A 17,487-nucleotide genomic window follows, 5' to 3' on the forward strand; every position below is an offset into this window, starting at 1 on the left:
TGAGAACCACTTCTCTAGGACTTAGTGTATGTAACTCTAGGACTTAGTGTATGTAACTCTGGGACTTAGTGTATGTAAACCGGCATCTGAAGCGTGCTCACCAGGCTCCCCTTTGTTCTGCTTGTGTGTTCCACAGGACCCGGCCTTCTCAGCTGTCATACACGACAAGCTGCAGGTCCCCAACACCACCCGCAAGGCCTGGAATGACAGGGACAACCGCTGTGACATTTGTGCGACGCACCTGAACCAGCTGAAGCAGGAGGCCATCCAGATGGTGGTGACCTTGGAGCAGGCAGCGGGCAGCGAGCACTACGACGGCTCCCCCGGCTCGCCCCCACCCCTGCCCAGCATCCCCGCGCTGGGGGGGTCCCGGCACGTGGGCGGGCTGCCGCAGCCCCGGGACTGGGCCTTTGTGCCCGCCTCCTATGCCTCCTCCAACTACGCGGCCTTCGTCACCAACAAGCACAACGGCAAACCCAGCAGCCTCGGCGTCAGCAATGGGGCCGAGAAGAAGAGTGTGTCCCCCACCCATCAGGCCAAGGTCAGCCTCCAGATGGCCACCAGCCCCAGCAACGGGAACATCCTCAACTCCGTGGCCATCCAGGCTCACCAGTACCTGGATGGCACCTGGTCCCTGTCAAGAACCAATGGGGTCACCCTGTACCCCTACCAGGTGAGTAGCCGCTGAGCAAGGCAGAGCAGGGCTGGTCGGAGTCAGAGCAGAGAAGCGGGCAGGTGATGCTGCCTTTCTCCACTCTCGTGCTTCTGGAAACTCCCCAGCTCAGAGCCTGATGCTTCCACGTGGCCCCCGTGGACATTGCTAACCACGGATAAAACATGCGAGAAGCCACTGACCCACGGAAGGGAAGGTGTAGACTCCCTTCCCAACCTCTCCCACCTCGAGGGACCATAACCCTTTGCTGTTTGCCGGGAGGTTACCACACGGGTTTCCACTTTGGTCATTATCTTTTCTCAGTTGTTGAAGTTAGCACAGACTCCCAAGTTTTCCTATAGGAATAAGAGAGCAGGTCTTAAATCTGCCAAGGAACTGAAACAAATTCTCTTAATTTTTCTTGGCTGAGTTCTCTGTTGGACGAGGGTTGGGTTTGCTGTATGTGTTCCCTTTGTCCCCGGCGAAAGCGTTGACTGACTGTGGAGTGAGAGGTGCCCAGGGTCATGCAGTGTATCAGTCAGGGAAGATAACTGGTGTAACAAATGAGCTCGGGGTATGTATTTCTCATATCTCTGTTGTGTTGATGTTTGGGCGGAGGGTGGCCTTCCACTGAGATGTAGGGACTCGGGCTCCCCTACCTAACATGCCAACATGTTGCAGGGGCCTTGGGGCTTCAGAGCCTTCCACCAGATCTTGCACAACCAGCCAGGACCTGGGTAGAAGGATGTGCACCAGACCATTTTATTTAGAGTAGCAAAACTCTAAACGATGCCTGGTCACATAAATTAGGACCCATTCCTATAATGGATAGTACTTATATAATGGAATATTACGCTACCATTAGACTTCACATTTCAGCAAAATAGATAATGGCATGGGAAAATGCACTCGGTATATGAAGCAGCAAGCAGGGAAGAGGGAGTGTGGAGGATCTCACAGGGAGGCTTGGGGGCCCAGCCTGGAAGGGTGTCGTTAACGTCCATCCACTTTCCAGTGGCTCCTGGCCCCACCTTCCCTCTGGGGAGCCTGGGAGAGTCAGTCCGTCCATGTGCCCGAGAGAAGCAAGCAGCAAGTTGAGTGGACACAGAGCGTCGTTTTTGTTCACGGGGCACAGGTACAGGGAAACATAAATGAGTTGACCGTGGCCGATAAGCTTCCTGGTAACTTTTCTAGAGTGCAAGAGGGAATATAGATCGCTTCTCATGATTTCTTGCAATAAAAATAAAAATTGGGAGCATGGATCATTATTTTATGAAGTACACATTCTTGGGTGGGCAGACATTGATTCACTGGGTGCTCCGTAGCTTACAACATACAGCGCACCCAGGATTGTGTTGAACCCTAGAACAGGCCTACGAGGGGGGCAGGGCAGATGTCAGCTTTTCGTTTGAATTTGAAGTTGAATGGCCTGTGGCTACAGTTAGTGACAGAAGCAAGACCAGCTCTCTCCTGCCGAGAGGAAGGGGTTCCCCTACTTGGCTGCTCCCGGCGCCCCCAGAGCTATCTGCTGCCCACAGCGTTTCCGGGGTGGCTCCTTTGCAGACACGCACCCCAAATAAAAGGGCTCCTATTTTGACCTGCAGGGGCCCGGCTGCCACTTCACTTTCGGGCAGAACTTCCTGGGCTGTGGGGATAAGTATAACGAGGAGCCAGTGGCACCCTGGGTGGCTTCGCGGTCCAGAGCTTGAACTTGACCATCGAGGGCAGGAGCAGAAGAGCTTCTTCCCGTTGGCGAATAGCATGCCTCCTCCGTTTGCAATTTTAAAACAGGCGGTTTTGAAAATGACAAAAAGTAACCCATGTCTGTGGTAAAACAAAATAAAAAAAAAATATGAAAAGGTTCAAATAAGACTTTAAAAAATCAACATCCCCCAGAAATAGATGGTGTAACATTTGGGTCTATTTCTTTAAGTCCTCTGTATACCCACAATTGATAAAATGGTGACCATGTCCCATTCTGTGATCTGCCTTTTGCTGGATATACTGGGTGCATTTCCCATGGCGTTGTCTATTTTGCTAAAATATGATCTAATGGTAGCACAATATTCCATTATATGAATACTATCCATTCTGTGACTGTGACCTAATTTATGTAACCAGGCATCAATTCGTAGAGGGCAGGGTCTTGCTACTCTACGTAAAACGGTCTGGTGCACATCCTTCTACCCACGCCGGATTTCCATCGCGTCTCAGGTTGTGCTTGTCACATGATCCCGTTTCAGGGATGACTCCCACTTCACCCTCCCGGCCCGAAGCACAGGTAACATGAGCCAGTGCTGAGTAGAAGGTTCGGCTGCTGCCCAGCGCAGATGAGCACAGACAGAGGACCCGGAAGCGGCGCTTTCATGTACAACATTCCAGGTGTTGGAAGGCTGGTGTGAGGCGGAGGGATAGCTGGAGATGCTGCCTAAGGGGAAGATCAGGGTGGTGGCACATTTATGTAATTTGGGCAATGATGCTCTCTGTCCCTCCTCTTCTCCAGCTCCGATGAGGAGTTTCCTGAGCAGTAACAGATGTTTATTGAGCTCTAACCGAGTGCCAGGCGCTGTGCTAGGTGTGGGCGGAGCTCCTGCTTCGGGCTGGAAACTCAGGTTCCTGTCTGTGGTCCTTAGGGGAGGAGGCAGCTGAGCCTCCTCTGATAAGCCAGGGAGGTCAGTGCAAAGGTGGAGAGATGCCCAGGCCGCGTGGGGGACACACAGAAGGGCTCCCAGTTCAGCCCATGGGGCAAGGGTGGGCCGCTGTGGCCTAAAGCCAGCTGCAAACAGCATTCCCGCCAGCCACAACCTGCGATTGTCCTGGGCGGATCTGATGGCTTCTGGCCAACCCCAGAGCAGCCCGATTCATGCATTTCCCTCGAGCAATAGCTGAAGCTCGGGGAGGAACTCTCTCTGGGATAAAGCGACTCGGTGCCTGGCTGGGAGTCAACGTCCCCGTGGCACGGCCGTCCTCCCGGTGCCCTGCGGCGCGGGCTCCGGGCCAGGCCAGACTGCGTGTCTCCTGCTGGGGACATCTCCCTGCTGTAAATTCTCTGCAGTTCACCGTCTGGCCCGCCTGGCAGAGATGGTTGACTGCTCTGAGGGTGACCTCACTTTTCCTGCTCACTCTGCCTCCTTCCCCACAGAGCAGCTGGCCCGCTGGGGCGGTGCCAGGGCCGGTCCCGGACAGAGAGGCACCCAGGCTCTGTCACTGCTGGGGTGCTGCTCCTCACTCACAGCCCGGGCCTGAGAAGCAGGAGGAAAGGACACTGTCCTTTGACATTTTAAGGAGGATGGCAAAAACCAGGACAGGTTTGTAGTGAGCAGGGGAACCTGTGTGTGGGTGATAGGAGGCTCTCAGATCCATCAAGCCCCGTTACCCACAGCACCGGGCAACCATCTGTGATCAGCTTCCGAAGAAAGACTTCCTTCTGTGAGCTTGCAGACATCTGCCACAGTCTGTGTGCAAACGTGAAGGCAGAAAAGGCTCTAGAACAAGCATGCCAAACTCAAAGGCTAACACGGGCCAAATAAACGAGGCACGTGGCCCGCGGGCCGCGAGTTTGACATGCTTGCTCTAGATCAGTGATGGCGAACCTATGACACGCGTGTCAGAGGTGACACGCGAACTCATTTTTTTGGTAGATTTTTTTTGTTAAATGGCATTTAAATATATAAAATAAATATCAAAAATATAAGTCTTTGTTTTACTATGGTGGCAAATTTCAAAAAATTTCTATATGTGACACGGCACCAGAGTTAAGTTAGAGTTTTTCAAAATGCTGACACGCCGAGCTCAAAAGGTTCGCCATCACTGGTCTAGAACCTTCATGGACCTCATGAGTTTTGACTGATTAGTTCCTTGTAGTCAGCCATACATTAACTGGTTTTGAAGGGCAGCTGCTTTTGCCTGCTTTCCATTCATTACAGTAAACAAACTGCAGAAAAGACTGTACACATAACATCAGCATCATAGAAGGTTCCAGAGTCACAGAATGACAGCATCCACTCCTGTAGGATGGAGGAGTGGATGCCTCGTTCAAGTCCGTGGCCCCGCCCGTTGTTGAACCTCAGTTTAGTAGCTTAACATCTTAGTCTGTTTTCTTCCTATGAAATCCCTACCTTGTACGACTATTGTGGAGGGCAATTAAGAAAAAAATGAAACTGTTTTATAAAGGATAAGGCAGGGATACCGATGTGGATTGCCTATTTCAACCCCCTCGTTCGCTAGAGGAGAACCCCGAGGCTGAGAGAGAGGAAGTTTCTTTTGTTCAGCTTCCTGAATCTTGGTGTGGTCTCTTCTGCTGGATCACAGGCTCACTGAGGACGTGGGTCCATTTTATTCTCATGTCCCTCCCAGCAGCTAAATGTGTAAAACTGGGTGCTCGTTAGAGAAAGCTTCAGTCTCAGGGAAACACGAAAGGTGTTTCTTATGATGGGCCCTAGATTTTGGGGAAAAATTGCAGGCCAAAAAAATCTATTCGAACCCTAAGATTTTTGGTGGAAATCCAAAAATCTTTAACCCAAAATATCCTTGACGATACTCATTAAGTCCTTGGTTGCAATGACTAGAATTTTGATGCCACACTCAATCCAGGGAGATTTGAAAGGTAGAAGTACCTTGTTTCTTAGGGTTTTGATAAATTGACCTTATCAAGAAAATTCAAGAAGATGTTAGATTAGTGCGTGAGTCACAAATCCAGATGGATCATTCAGCATGCATTCCTCGAGCGAGGGATGCGGCTCTGGTGAGAATGACCCTGCTTTCTCACCAAGCACCGTGGGAACCCAGGGCCCAGGAAATGCTAGACTGAACTCCGGCTGAAGTCAGGGAGGGAGTTTCCTATTACATCTTTAGAAATGCATCGTGTCTAGAAAGCACGGGCATGAGGGAGGTTACTCTTCAAGACGGGTGAGCACGAGGGACGTGGCAGCAGCACCAGCCAAAAGCCACCCCAGTTCGCTAAGCCGTGGGGTCTCTGCAGGACCAGGCCTTGCTCTGCAGCGGTCGGAGGCCTGGGGGGGACAGGGTGCTGCCCCTTTATTAAAAAAATATTTTTATTGATTTCAGAGAGGAAGGGAGAGGGAGAGAGAGGGGAACATCAATGATGAGAGAGAATCAATGATCGGCTGCCTCCTGCACGCCCCACACTGGAGATCGAGCTCACAACCTGGACATATGCCCTGACTGGGAATTGAACTGTGACCTCCTGGTTCATAGGTCAACGTTCAACCACTGAGCCACGCCGGCTGGGCAAGTGCTGGCTCTTTTTCTGGAGGACCTCCTAGTGCTGGAAAGACAGGCGAGCCTCAGGGAGGCAGCTTGTGCTCCGGACTCAGAGCCCTTGTTTGTGATGGACTCACGGAGCCCAGAAGCAGCCGATGTCCAAGGCGCATGGTGCCCCTGTGCGCTGGGTGTTCTGGCTGAGCCACGTGTGGAGGAGGAGCAGGGCCAGGTGCTTGCCGTGGTCCAGGAGCAGAGAATTCCCATTCACGTCCTTTGCTCAGCCGTCTGTCCCCTGAAATACACAAGCGCCCTTCCGCTTCCGGCCCCGGTGTGTCCGTCTGCTGCCCCCTCGGCGCTGCTTCTGCCCAGCCAGGGCAGGAGATGTCCCAGTCTGCAGATGTGACATCAGAAGGCCTTTTTTTAGCATCACGGGTTTTGTTTTGTCCTGTTTATGGAAGGTCACGGGAGTTATTTATCCTTATGCTTCATGACAAACCATGGGCTTAAGAAAAGGAATCAGTTGTGTATTTGGTCGCAGACAGGACTTCTCAAGGAAGTGCTGCTCCGGGTGGAATTCCAAAGGGGTTGTCACATCCCCGAGGCAGGGCCACGGTCGGAAGGGAACCCGCAACCGTCATCAGGAAATGTCAGAAAGTGTTTCTCTGGCCGTTGCCCTGGTGTGGGAGGCTGAATGAGGCCCCCAGACATTCCTGCCCTGACCCCCTGTGCATTGTCAAGTGGGTGTTTGGCAGGTGTGATTAAGTTGAGGACTGAGATGGGGAGACCATTCTGGGTTATCCGGGTGGGTCTGCTACAACCACGAAGGCCCTTATAAGAGGGAGGCGGGAGGTCAGAGGCAGTGTGAGCATGACAGCAGAGAGCGGAAAAGGGCAAGAGGCCACGCTGCTGGCTCTGAAGCTGGAGGGTGGGGCCAGCAGCCAAGGGGTGAAGGCGGCCTGTCCACCAGGGGTGGGGAACCTTTTCCTGCCCAGGGCCATGTGGATATTGATCACATCATTCGAGGGCCATACAACATCATCAGCTTAGAAATGAGCCTGCTGTATTTGGTCAAAGGTTAAATCCACTCACCCCTGAAGCCTTGGCAGGGCCAGGCCACATGAGTTTGCTGGCCTTATGTGGCCCTTGGCCTGGACGTTCCCCATCCCTGCTCTGGAAGCTGGAAACGTCAAGGAATTTACGTCTCTCATGAGCCCCCAGAACAGCCCTCTGACCCACTTCAGACTTGCGACCTGTAGAACTCTACGCGTAGAGACTGCATTTGCGTGCTTTGAAGCTGCAGAGCCTTGGTAATCTGCCTCAGCTGCCATAGGGACCCAGGCCCCTGGCAGGCGTTGGTAGCTGAACAGCTGGGCAGGAGATGCTGGATGAGGGGTGCGGCCCGAGGAGGTGCTGCAGAACCTGCGGTGTGGCCAGGACCCGGGCTGTGCATCCCGCCCACCAGCGGCAGGGCCCTGTGGGCCAGACAGCACATTAGCAAGTCAGATCATTTCATTTGGGCGCCTCCACAGAATGAGGGGTGACTCCCTGCACGCTGGCTTTCCGTGGTCTCAGACTTCCCTGTTGTCACAGCATCATAACACGCAGGCCGCAGCCCTCTCCACTGTAGTAGCAATTAGCTCCATGTACGGCTCATGCTATGGACAGAAAGCACTCCATACTGGCAGGCAGGGGGTGGGGGGTGGGTGCAGAGGGACTTGAACTTGTGGGGAAGGAAGCTCATCCTCCCTGCAGGCTCTTCGGACCTGGCGCATGGTCTTTCCTAGAACCGCCCCGATCGCTTCACCATCGCGAGGATCCTGTGCATGGAAAGTGCTTGGGAAATTGTGGAGCAAAATGTGTGACTGGGATCACTTTTGAAGTTGGTCGGCAGGAGGCAGTCACTGGGGGTTTTGGAGCGGGGTAATGGGCTTTCCCTTGCCAGGCAGCAGGAATCCTCACCCTCGGGTGCACACCAGTTACCTGGGAGCGTTAAGGAAATACCAGTGGCCCTGGCTGGTGTTGCTCAGTGGATGGAGTGTCAGCCTGTGGACTGAAGGGTCCTGGGTTCGATTCTGGTCAGGGACACATGCCTGGGGTGTCGGCTCAATCCCCTGTGTGGGGTGTGTAGGAGGCAGCCAGTTGATGATTCTCTCTCATCATTGATGTTTCTATCTTTCTCTCGCTCTCCCTTTCTCTCTGAAATCAATAAAAATTAAAAAAAGAAAAAGAAAACGCCAGTGCCTAAGCCATACCCAGACCTACTCCATCAGAATGTCAGGGGCTGGGACCCAGGCCTTGGTGTGAGCCACCAGGGTCAGGGATCACAGCTTCAGAGGGCTGGTCAGAGGAGAGTCTCTAGATCGGGGTGGGGAACCTTTTTCCTGCCCAGGGCCACTGGATATTGATCACATCATTCGCGGGCCATACAAAACTATCAGCTTGAAAATTAGCCTGCTTATTTGGTCAAACATTAAATTCACTCACCCCTAACGCCTTGGCAGGGCCAGACCCAATGGTTGTGTGGGCCTTACCCAGCCCGCGGGCCGGACGTCCCCACCCCTGCTCTAGATGTAGACTGTCTTTCACAGGCACCTCTTGTCTTCCACAGCTTCCCGCACCCTCTCTCACTTGAGCCATCCTCCCCAGTCTCGGTTTCTTCAGGCAAAACTTTTGCGTTCTCTGTAGAGTTGGGGGGCAGAACCAAGGAGTCCCCACTGTCCGCTGGGGGCTGGCTCAGGGGTGACACAGCTACTGCTGCTTTAAATGACCAAGTAAGCAGAGTTATTTTACAAAGTCTGAAGCTGATAGTCACCGATGGCTCCTCCCACGTCTCCAACGAGGAGGACTCGATGTGGGGTCAGGCCACACGCGCTGCTCACGCACCAGGAATAAAAGCCCAGCCCCTTGCTCCCCGTGGCCTGCAGCCGGCACCCTAATGTGATGAGCCTGCGTTTTCTCCTGGAAAGCTCCAGCTGCCATGGAGATGACAGGAGACAATGAATGGTGAATGCTTGGCACGTGTCTGACACTGTGACCCTCAGTTCAGGAACTTGGGGCGCCATCTTGCCTTAGTCAACCCAGGCTCACATGGCTCGAGACCCAGAGGAGTCAGGGGCGTCTTTCCAATGTAAGAGCCAGTGGGAGAGGCCGTGGGACAAAGCTCGAGACAAAGAGGGGCCCAACCCCCTAAAAACGCTGTTGGCAATGCCGCCGTCTGGTGAGACAAGCCCTCGCTCACGGGCCCAGGGCCTCTCCTGGCACCAACGGGGTCTAAGTTGACATTTATTGGGGGAGCGCAGCTAATACTTATAACGTCCAGATATACATTATAACACGGCATCTGCACGCACTGTTGTGTGCACCACCTGCGGGGTCTCCCTGTACCGCAGGGATGTGCGTTTAAATTCCGCGCCCGCCCAGACCCTGCAGCGAGGCCGCGGCCGCCTGAGCAGATCTGCGGTGGAGGTGGCACTGGGGTTGGTGCAGTGGAGGGAATGTCCGTTCTGCACGAGAAATCTGGCTCCTGCGATCACATTTAAGAATGTATGTTTTTATTGATCTCAGAGAGGAAGGGAGAGGGAGAGAGAGACAGGAACATCCATGATGAGAGAGAATCATGGACCGGCTGCCTCCTGCCTGCCCCCCACTGGGAATCGAGCCCCCAACCCAGGCATGTGCCCCAACCGGGAATCGAACCCTGACCTCCCAGTTCACAGGTCGATGCTCAACCACTGAGCCATGCCGGCTGGGCTGGCGTGGTCACATTTGACCACACAAAACTTCAGTATCCTCTGCTCTAGTATCAGTGTCCCAAGTAGATAGTAAGCGTACTGGGAGGATTAAGCCCATTCATTCTAAAATATTTTTTGAGTTCTAAGCACTGGCTTTAAGTGAAGTTTCACACACACACACACACTTGCAAAATGACATCATGACATCCCAGACTGAGAAAGTCTACAGAATGGGCACCTGGGCTACTTCAGGGTGTAGAGCGTGGCCGTCTGCCCTTCCTGCATTTGGAGCGCGTTTGCAGGCGAGGGCCACACCCCGGGCAGCACGCAGACCCTGGGCCCGGGGGGGACGGGCCCCAGGAGGCGGAGGCAGCTCCGTGAGCAGCGGTCGGGTCGGCTGTGGTGAGTGTGCGGACGCAGCTCCTGCAGGCCCCGCCCGGCGGCCTCAGCCCAGGGCACGGCGCCAGCCAGCGAGATGGGGGTTGGCGTGTCTGGTGCAGACAGCGGGTTGCTTGCCCTCCCAGGACTGATGGCACTTTCTCTGGACGGCGACTTCGAGGGGCGGCAGGTGCCCAGGGAGGCATGGCTGCCTCAGGCCGGGGCCCACGCCCTCCGCTCCCTGAGGGAACAGCCAGGCTCCCAGGAGGCTCGGGATTGAACAACCGGGCGCAGCCGTCTGCGGGCCCTCGGGTCAGAGGCAGACGTGCTGAGGGTCAGAGGGATGGAGGCGAGGCTGCACTGTGTACAGGAGGTGGGTGAGGGTGAGGGTGAGGGTGAGGTGGGTATAGGTGAGGTGGGCGAGGGCGAGGTGGGTGTGGGCGAGGTGGGCGTGGGAGAGTTGGGTGAGGGTGAGGTGGGTGAGGTAGGTGAGGGTGAGGTGGGTATAGGTGAGGTGGTTGGGGGTGAGGTGGGCGAGGTGGGTGAGGTGGGTGTGGGTGAGGTGGGTGAGGGTGAGGTGGGTGAGGGTGAGGTGGGCGTGGGAGAGGTGGGTGAGGAGGGTGTGGGTGAGGCTAGGCGGGTCAGAGAGGCTCGTGCAGCTAGTTCTTCAGGACCCAGGCCTTTGGGCGTGTTCTCCTGTCGCTGTCTGGTCAGTGCCCAGACATGGGAAGCAGTGACTGCTGTGACCGCCCTGGAGAAGGCCCTCTGTTTATTCATCCGCGCAGCCAACGTCTGAGCCAGGCGCTGTCCTGTCCCTGGCGACACAGAGACGGGCGTTAGGCCTGAGGGGGACTTTGCCTGTTGTCAGAGTGTCGGTGTCGGAGCCAGGGAAGCGCGGTCGACTGCTCTCTCCTTTCCTGTGCTGCTGTGTGGGCGTGGGGTGCGGAGGGCACCCGGGGTGTGTGTTCAGGAAGGTGTCAGTGACCCCCGTGCCCTTGGTGGTGGGCAGAGCTGTGGCCCACGCTGCTGGCGGTGGGCTCAGGGCTCCTGCTGCCCAGCGGGTTGCAGCTACGGAGCACTCACCTTCGACCACCCAAAGCAAGACCCTTGCCCGCCCCCCCCGCCCCCCCCCCCGCTCTCGGTGTCCCCAAACACCGCAGGGTCACAGGGACCCGCTGACCTGGCTGTGAGACCTGCGTAGCACCGTGTCCGCCTTTGAACAGCCTCCTTCTTGAGCTGCCCATTGATGAGCTGAGTGATGGGTGACTTCATCAGCTTGACCTATGAGATGTCCCCACTCATTCGTCCCTCTGACCTGGGAGGAGAAGGAGTTTAGTCGAAGAAGCTCATTCAGTCAGTGTTTTCAGACACCCACCATATGCCAGGTGTCAGGGGTGGGAAGTCCAGATGAGTGAGGCTTAGCCCCATGCAGGACAGGCTGGGGTCGGTGCCAGGACAGACACACAGACACCATGCTGGGGGGAAATAGGGTAGGAGCCAGGGATACGTTCCATCCAGGTATCAGGAAAAATACACTGTGGGTTGTTTCGTGACTATGACTTAGATGGACTTTTATCTGAGCAGTAATCCAGAAATAATAGTAAGTCTTGTACCAGTGGCTAAAGTAGAGGATGTGTTACCCAGCCTAGCTCTTGATTCCACCTTAAAAAAATATCTTTATTGATTTCAGAGAGGAAGGGAGAGGGAGAGAGAGAGGGAGAAACATCAATGATGCGAGAGAATCATGGATCAGCTGCTTCCTGCACGTCCCCTACTGGGGATCAAGCCCGCAACCTGAGCATGGGCCCCGACTGGGAATCGAACCGTGACCTCCTGGTTCATAGGTTAACGCTCAACCCCTGAGCCACGCCGGCCGGGCACGATTCCACCTTTAACAATATCTCCCAGTGTCCCTGGCACGCACGGTGCTAGCAGCGGGCAGGGCTGCCCGCCACCTCCCCTAGGGACCTGGCCTTGGTGTGGCCCCGTGCAGACCGGGCAGAAGGGGAGGCGTCAAAGACCAAGTTCAGGTTCCACTTTCCCCTCTTCTGCCCACTCGGCCTTGGGTCATTCCCGCAGGAAGTGGCCAGGGCCCTGGGCGGCCGTTACCAACTTCGGTTGAATGTGTTCTTCTGTTTTTGAGGCAGAATAGGCCGTTTTGAAGCCTGGAGTTAAGAGGCCGCTCCTCTCCCCCTGGTGGCCCTTTGTTGCTCATGTCATGAGACCGGAGGCGTTTCCAGTCGTGACGTGGACCCTCGCACGTAAAGCTCACTCTCAGTGTTTGGTGAGATGCAGTCTTACAGGAGAAAGGCCCACGCTCTGAGCCTTTGGTGGTTTTGTGATACTATAAGAAAAACACTCTCCAAGATTTACACAATAACTGTCTTTCTGGGCTGATGCTTTGTGAAGGAGTAGAAAAGTATATGAAATAGATTTAAAAGATTTTTTTCTTTGAAAAATGAGACTAAAATGACTAGTAGAATTATGTACCTTTAATTATCAGTTAAAAAAACCAGCTGCTTGCCCTGACCGGTTTGGCTCAGTGGATAGAGCGTCGGCCTGTGGACTGAAGGGTCTCGGGTTCGATTCTGGTCAAGGGCATGTACCTTGGCTGTGGGTACACCCCCAGTAAGGGGTGTGTAGGAGGCAGCTGGTCGATGTTCCTCTCTCATCGATGTTTCTAATTCTCTATCCCTTTCCTTTCCTCTTTGTAAAAAATCAATAAAATATATATTTAAAAACCCCCAAAAAACAAACAAACAAAAAAACCCAGCTGCTTTAAATGCCCAGTCACAGAGATGTCACAGTCACAGAGATGTCACAGTCCCGATGGGCACAGATTTGCTCTTTTTCCTTGTGTCTTGCACACGTGACGCTGTTCGCATTGACCGCCGGGTCTGAAAACTGCCGAGATAACGACCGTGATCATGAACCTGGTCCGATGTATTTCCACCACGAAGGGCGTGACTGAGCGGGTCCGGGTTCCGGCCACACCTGCCGCCCGCTTCCTGTGAGGAGCGAGTTGTCATCTTGGCGGGCTGATGCCGAGACTGCCTCACGGGCAGAGGACTGGCCTCCTCTCGCTCCCGCCTTCACTGCTGGGAGCCTGACCTTCAGTCCCATCTGTCCGTCTAGGATTCGGTTTCTACCAGGAGTGCTGCTCGAGGTGCGACTGGGAGGAAGGGAGGATGTCAGATCCGGGGGTTGGTTCTGAACTTGGGGCCTGCGCACAGGAAAGCCACTTTGGGCTTGAAGTGTGCCGCGTCGCGTACGTGCCGTCTCCTCCGAGGTGACCTGGGGCGGCGGGCAGCGGCCCTTGGACTGGTGGAGCCGCCGCGGGAGTTAGGCTTACAGTCTGCAAGAAAGCGTATCCAGGGGTGCATTCCAGCTCGGATGGGAGCAGGAAGTTCAGTTCCTGTCACATCTGGGGCTTGATCATTCAAGATTTCACAGCAGTCTACTTCATGCACACTCACTCACATGCACACCCCCCCACGTGCACACACTCACATGTGCACACATCCACACGTGCACACATGTGCACACATGTGTGCACTCACATGCACACACGTGCATACATGTGCACCATACACGTGCACGCACACACGTGCACACACGTGCACACATGCAAACGCATACACACACGTGCACACACACTCAGCCCTCCTGGCTTCACGGGAAAGGTTATAATTTATCCTTTATTGCAGGAATTGGCTGACAAAGAGCTATTGCTTACCTTCCGTCTGCATTAACAATGGGATTATATTTCAAGCTCAGTGTACGTAGTTGTGTTTCTCCTTTGAAGGGTTGTTCTAATCCCTTGAATATGTGAAGCAGTAAATTACATTTTGGAGGAATGCTGCAGTTACTTAGGGTGTTTAAATTTTTAAAAATTGCCTTTTGTGTTAGTTTTCAAAATCCAATTGACACGTAAGTGAGAGTCCATCACTCGCCACGATGACAGGGGAGACGCCGCCCACCGCTGGGAGTGCGGGCGCCTCCTGCCCGCAGAGGTTCACTGATGTTTACCTTCAGATCATGCCGCGCCTTTCATTTATTTAGTTTTTGATTTACTATCGATTTATTTAGCTGTAGCTTGCCTATCACAGCAGTTCTCAAAGTGTGCAGAATGAATGATTAGAGTCCCTGAGACCCTTTCATTGGCTCCATGAGATCGAAACTGTTTTTGTTAGGTGGTGGTAAGTTGGGTGGTGGTAAGTTGGTGGTGGTAAGTTGGGTGGTGGTAAGTTGGGCGGTGGTAAGTTGGGTGGTGGTAATTTAGGTGGTGGTAAGTTGGGCGGTGGTAAGTTGGTGGTGGTAAGTTGGGTGGTGGTAAGTTGGTGGTGGTAAGTTGGGTGGTGGTAAGTTGGGCGGTGGTAAGTTGGTGGTGGTAATTTAGGTGGTGGTAAGTTGGCTGGTGGTAAGTTGGTGGTGGTAAGTTGGCTGGTGGTAAGTTGGTGGTGGTAAGTTGGGCGGTGGTAAGTTGGGTGGTGGTAAGTTGGGCGGTGGTAAGTTGGGCGGTGGTAAGTTGGTGGTGGTAAGTTGGGTGGTGGTAAGTTGGGCGGTGGTAAGTTGGGTGGTGGTAAGTTGGGTGGTGGTAAGTTGGGCGGTGGTAAGTTGGTGGTGGTAAGTTGGTGGTGGTAAGTTGGCTGGTGGTAAGTTGGTGGTGGTAAGTTGGGTGGTGGTAAGTTGGGCGGTGGTAAGTTGGGTGGTGGTAAGTTGGGTGGTGGTAAGTTGGGCGGTGGTAAGTTGGTGGTGGTAAGTTGGGTGGTGGTAAGTTGGGCGGTGGTAAGTTGGTGGTGGTAATTTAGGTGGTGGTAAGTTGGCTGGTGGTAAGTTGGTGGTGGTAAGTTGGTGGTGGTAATTTAGGTGGTGGTAAGTTGGCTGGTGGTAAGTTGGCTGGTGGTAAGTTGGTGGTGGTAAGTTGGTGGTGGTAATTTAGGTGGTGGTAAGTTGGGTGGTGGTAAGTTGGCTGGTGGTAAGTTGGGTGGTGGTAAGTTGGTAAATTGTTGGTGGTAGTTGGGTGTTGGTAAGTTGGGTGTTGGTAAGTTGGGTGGTGGTAATTTAGGTGGTGGTAAGTTGGCTGGTGGTAAGTTGGCTGGTGGTAAGTTGGGTGGTGGTAAGTTGGTAAATTGTTGGTGGTAGTTGGGTGTTGGTAAGTTGGGTGTTGGTAAGTTGGGTGGTGGTAATTTAGGTGGTGGTAAGTTGGCTGGTGGTAAGTTGGTGGTGGTAAGTTGGCTGGTGGTAAGTTGGGTGGTGGTAAGTTGGTAAATTGTTGGTGGTAGTTGGGTGTTGGTAAGTTGGGTGTTGGTAAGTTGGGTGGTGGTAATTTAGGTGGTGGTAAGTTGGTGGTGGTAAGTTGGCTGGTGGTAAGTTGGCTGGTGGTAAGTTGGGTGGTGGTAAGTTGGTAAATTGTTGGTGGTAGTTGGGTGTTGGTAAGTTGGGTGGTGGTAATTTAGGTGGTGGTAAGTTGGTGGTGGTAAGTTGGTGGTGGTAAGTTGGCTGGTGGTAAGTTGGCTGGTGGTAAGTTGGTAAATTGTTGGTGGTAGTTGGGTGTTGGTAAGTTGGGTGTTGGTAAGTTGGGTGGTGGTAATTTAGGTGGTGGTAAGTTGGCTGGTGGTAAGTTGGCTGGTGGTAAGTTGGCTGGTGGTAAGTTGGTAAATTGTTGGTGGTAGTTGGGTGTTGGTAAGTTGGGTGTTGGTAAGTTGGGTGGTGGTAATTTAGGTGGTGGTAAGTTGGTGGTGGTAATTTAGGTGGTGGTAAGTTGGCTGGTGGTAAGTTGGTAAATTGTTGGTGGTAGTTGGGTGTTGGTAAGTTGGGTGTTGGTAAGTTGGGTGGTGGTAAGTTAGGCCTGGGAGGGTCGGACCTGTAGGGTGACCTGGAGGAGCCATTTAAAACATTTCCTTAGCTCTTTTCTTTGGGGTTGTTCAGATCCCCCCGAAAAAATGTTGGCTTCCAGTTTTCTGGGAGCAGAGAGGAAGGAGACAGGGAGACCTCGGATTATTATGTAAATTGGCTGAATTGCTACTTCATGAGTTCCCTTCGCCTAACTTCGCCTGACAGGTTCTAGTCTAGAGACCCTGGGTTTTATCCTCTCGGAGGCTAAACCTTTAGCCCCTGCCAGGTGGAGGCGGACTCACCTGGAGCAGAGAAAGGGCAGAGCTCTAACTGCGTCATAAACAGGATTCCAGCCAGTCCCCTTGGTTCAGCCCCACCGTCACCCCCACTTCCCGAGGTACCCGGTGCCGTCAGTTCTTGAGTCTTTGTGGGGTGTTGAGGTGTAACCTGGGCTGTTTGCAGCTTTGCCCATCACTAGCTTGAGACTCGTCTTTTTTGGATCTAAGTTACTTAGCACTCACCATCCTGGTTCCAGCTTCCAAAACGGTGCTGCGTTTATTTCCTGCCATTTGTTTCCTTTGGCCTTGCGAGCCTGTGTCCTCTTAAAAATTTCTTATTGTCATCTTATTAGGATTGCAGTAAAGAGCATTGCTAAGGCACGTATTTAACCCACCATCTCCAACCAGAAGTGTTTTTTTATATATAAAAGGCAGAAATAATACCTCTAAGGTATTTTCTTAGAAGGTGAAATTGCTAATAGTAACAAGCATTTATTCAACTCCTACCACTTCTTGAACAAAGATTTAAAAAAAATTATTCATTTCTGAGATCTTATAGACCTAATAGAAAAGCAAGCAGTTTGATTTTAATGTTGAGCAGTCATATGTAATCAATATCAGGTTCAAACGCAGTAGATCTGGGCACGGGTATGTATTGAAGATAAAGTCGCTATTGAGGCGTTTTAAGGTTGCTCTGGCTTTCCGAGATGGGATTTCCTGTGACCTCAATTTACTTGCATTGGCCCATATGTAGTTCATTCTCTCCCTTCCCTTTCCTCTTCCAGAAATGGCTCAAATTATGAAATTAAATTAAAAGGTAAGGTAGGTGTTGGTGGAGGCGATGCAATGTAAGGGAAATAATGGAATTTCCCTGTTCACTGAGGAGCTACAGGTGCAAGTAGACTTTCTTGGAGACGACCACCTGGGAACAAGTCCTCTAGACCCAGTGGTCATTGGAGCCTGTGCCTATGCCGCAGTGGGAGTATTTACACCTTGGGAATTGGCAGTGCCACAGATCAGGGTCTATTTTTCTGGAAACTGGTTTTTAAATCTTTTTTTCAGCCTAGACCTGACTTTGCTCACAGGGCAGCCCAATGAAGCCCCAGAGCTTCGTAATTATGTCATTATATGTCCGTTACGTGGCCTTGTATGTACTCACCACACCGTGGCCCAGGGAGGCCAGGTGACACAATGGGCGAAATACCACATTTAGAGGCAGACAGCTTGACATTTCGACCCTCCCGTGGCTACTTCCAGCTCCGTGACCTCTGGCAAATTCCTCTGAGCCCCAGCTTCAGTTTCTGAATCGGTAGAACCTGAGAAACAGTTTCCACCTCGCAGGATTGTTGTAAAAAGTAACGACTGTGACAGTCGGCCCTCCGGACAC

General features: G+C 53.0%; 1 protein-coding gene across 1 annotated transcript in view; it reads left to right on the forward strand.

The window, feature by feature from the left end:
- The window catches only part of KIF26B (kinesin family member 26B), a 356,959-nt gene that overhangs the window by 130,911 nt on the left and 208,561 nt on the right, over window positions 1–17,487 (forward strand). The window contains exon 3 of the mRNA XM_036354955.1: window positions 137–673. Coding sequence (XP_036210848.1) covers window positions 137–673 — 537 coding nt within the window. The remainder of the gene's footprint in view (window positions 1–136; window positions 674–17,487) is intronic.

The sequence above is a fragment of the Myotis myotis genome, unplaced genomic scaffold (assembly GCF_014108235.1).
Source record: "Myotis myotis isolate mMyoMyo1 unplaced genomic scaffold, mMyoMyo1.p scaffold_m19_p_21, whole genome shotgun sequence".
Taxonomy (NCBI): Eukaryota; Metazoa; Chordata; class Mammalia; order Chiroptera; family Vespertilionidae; genus Myotis; species Myotis myotis.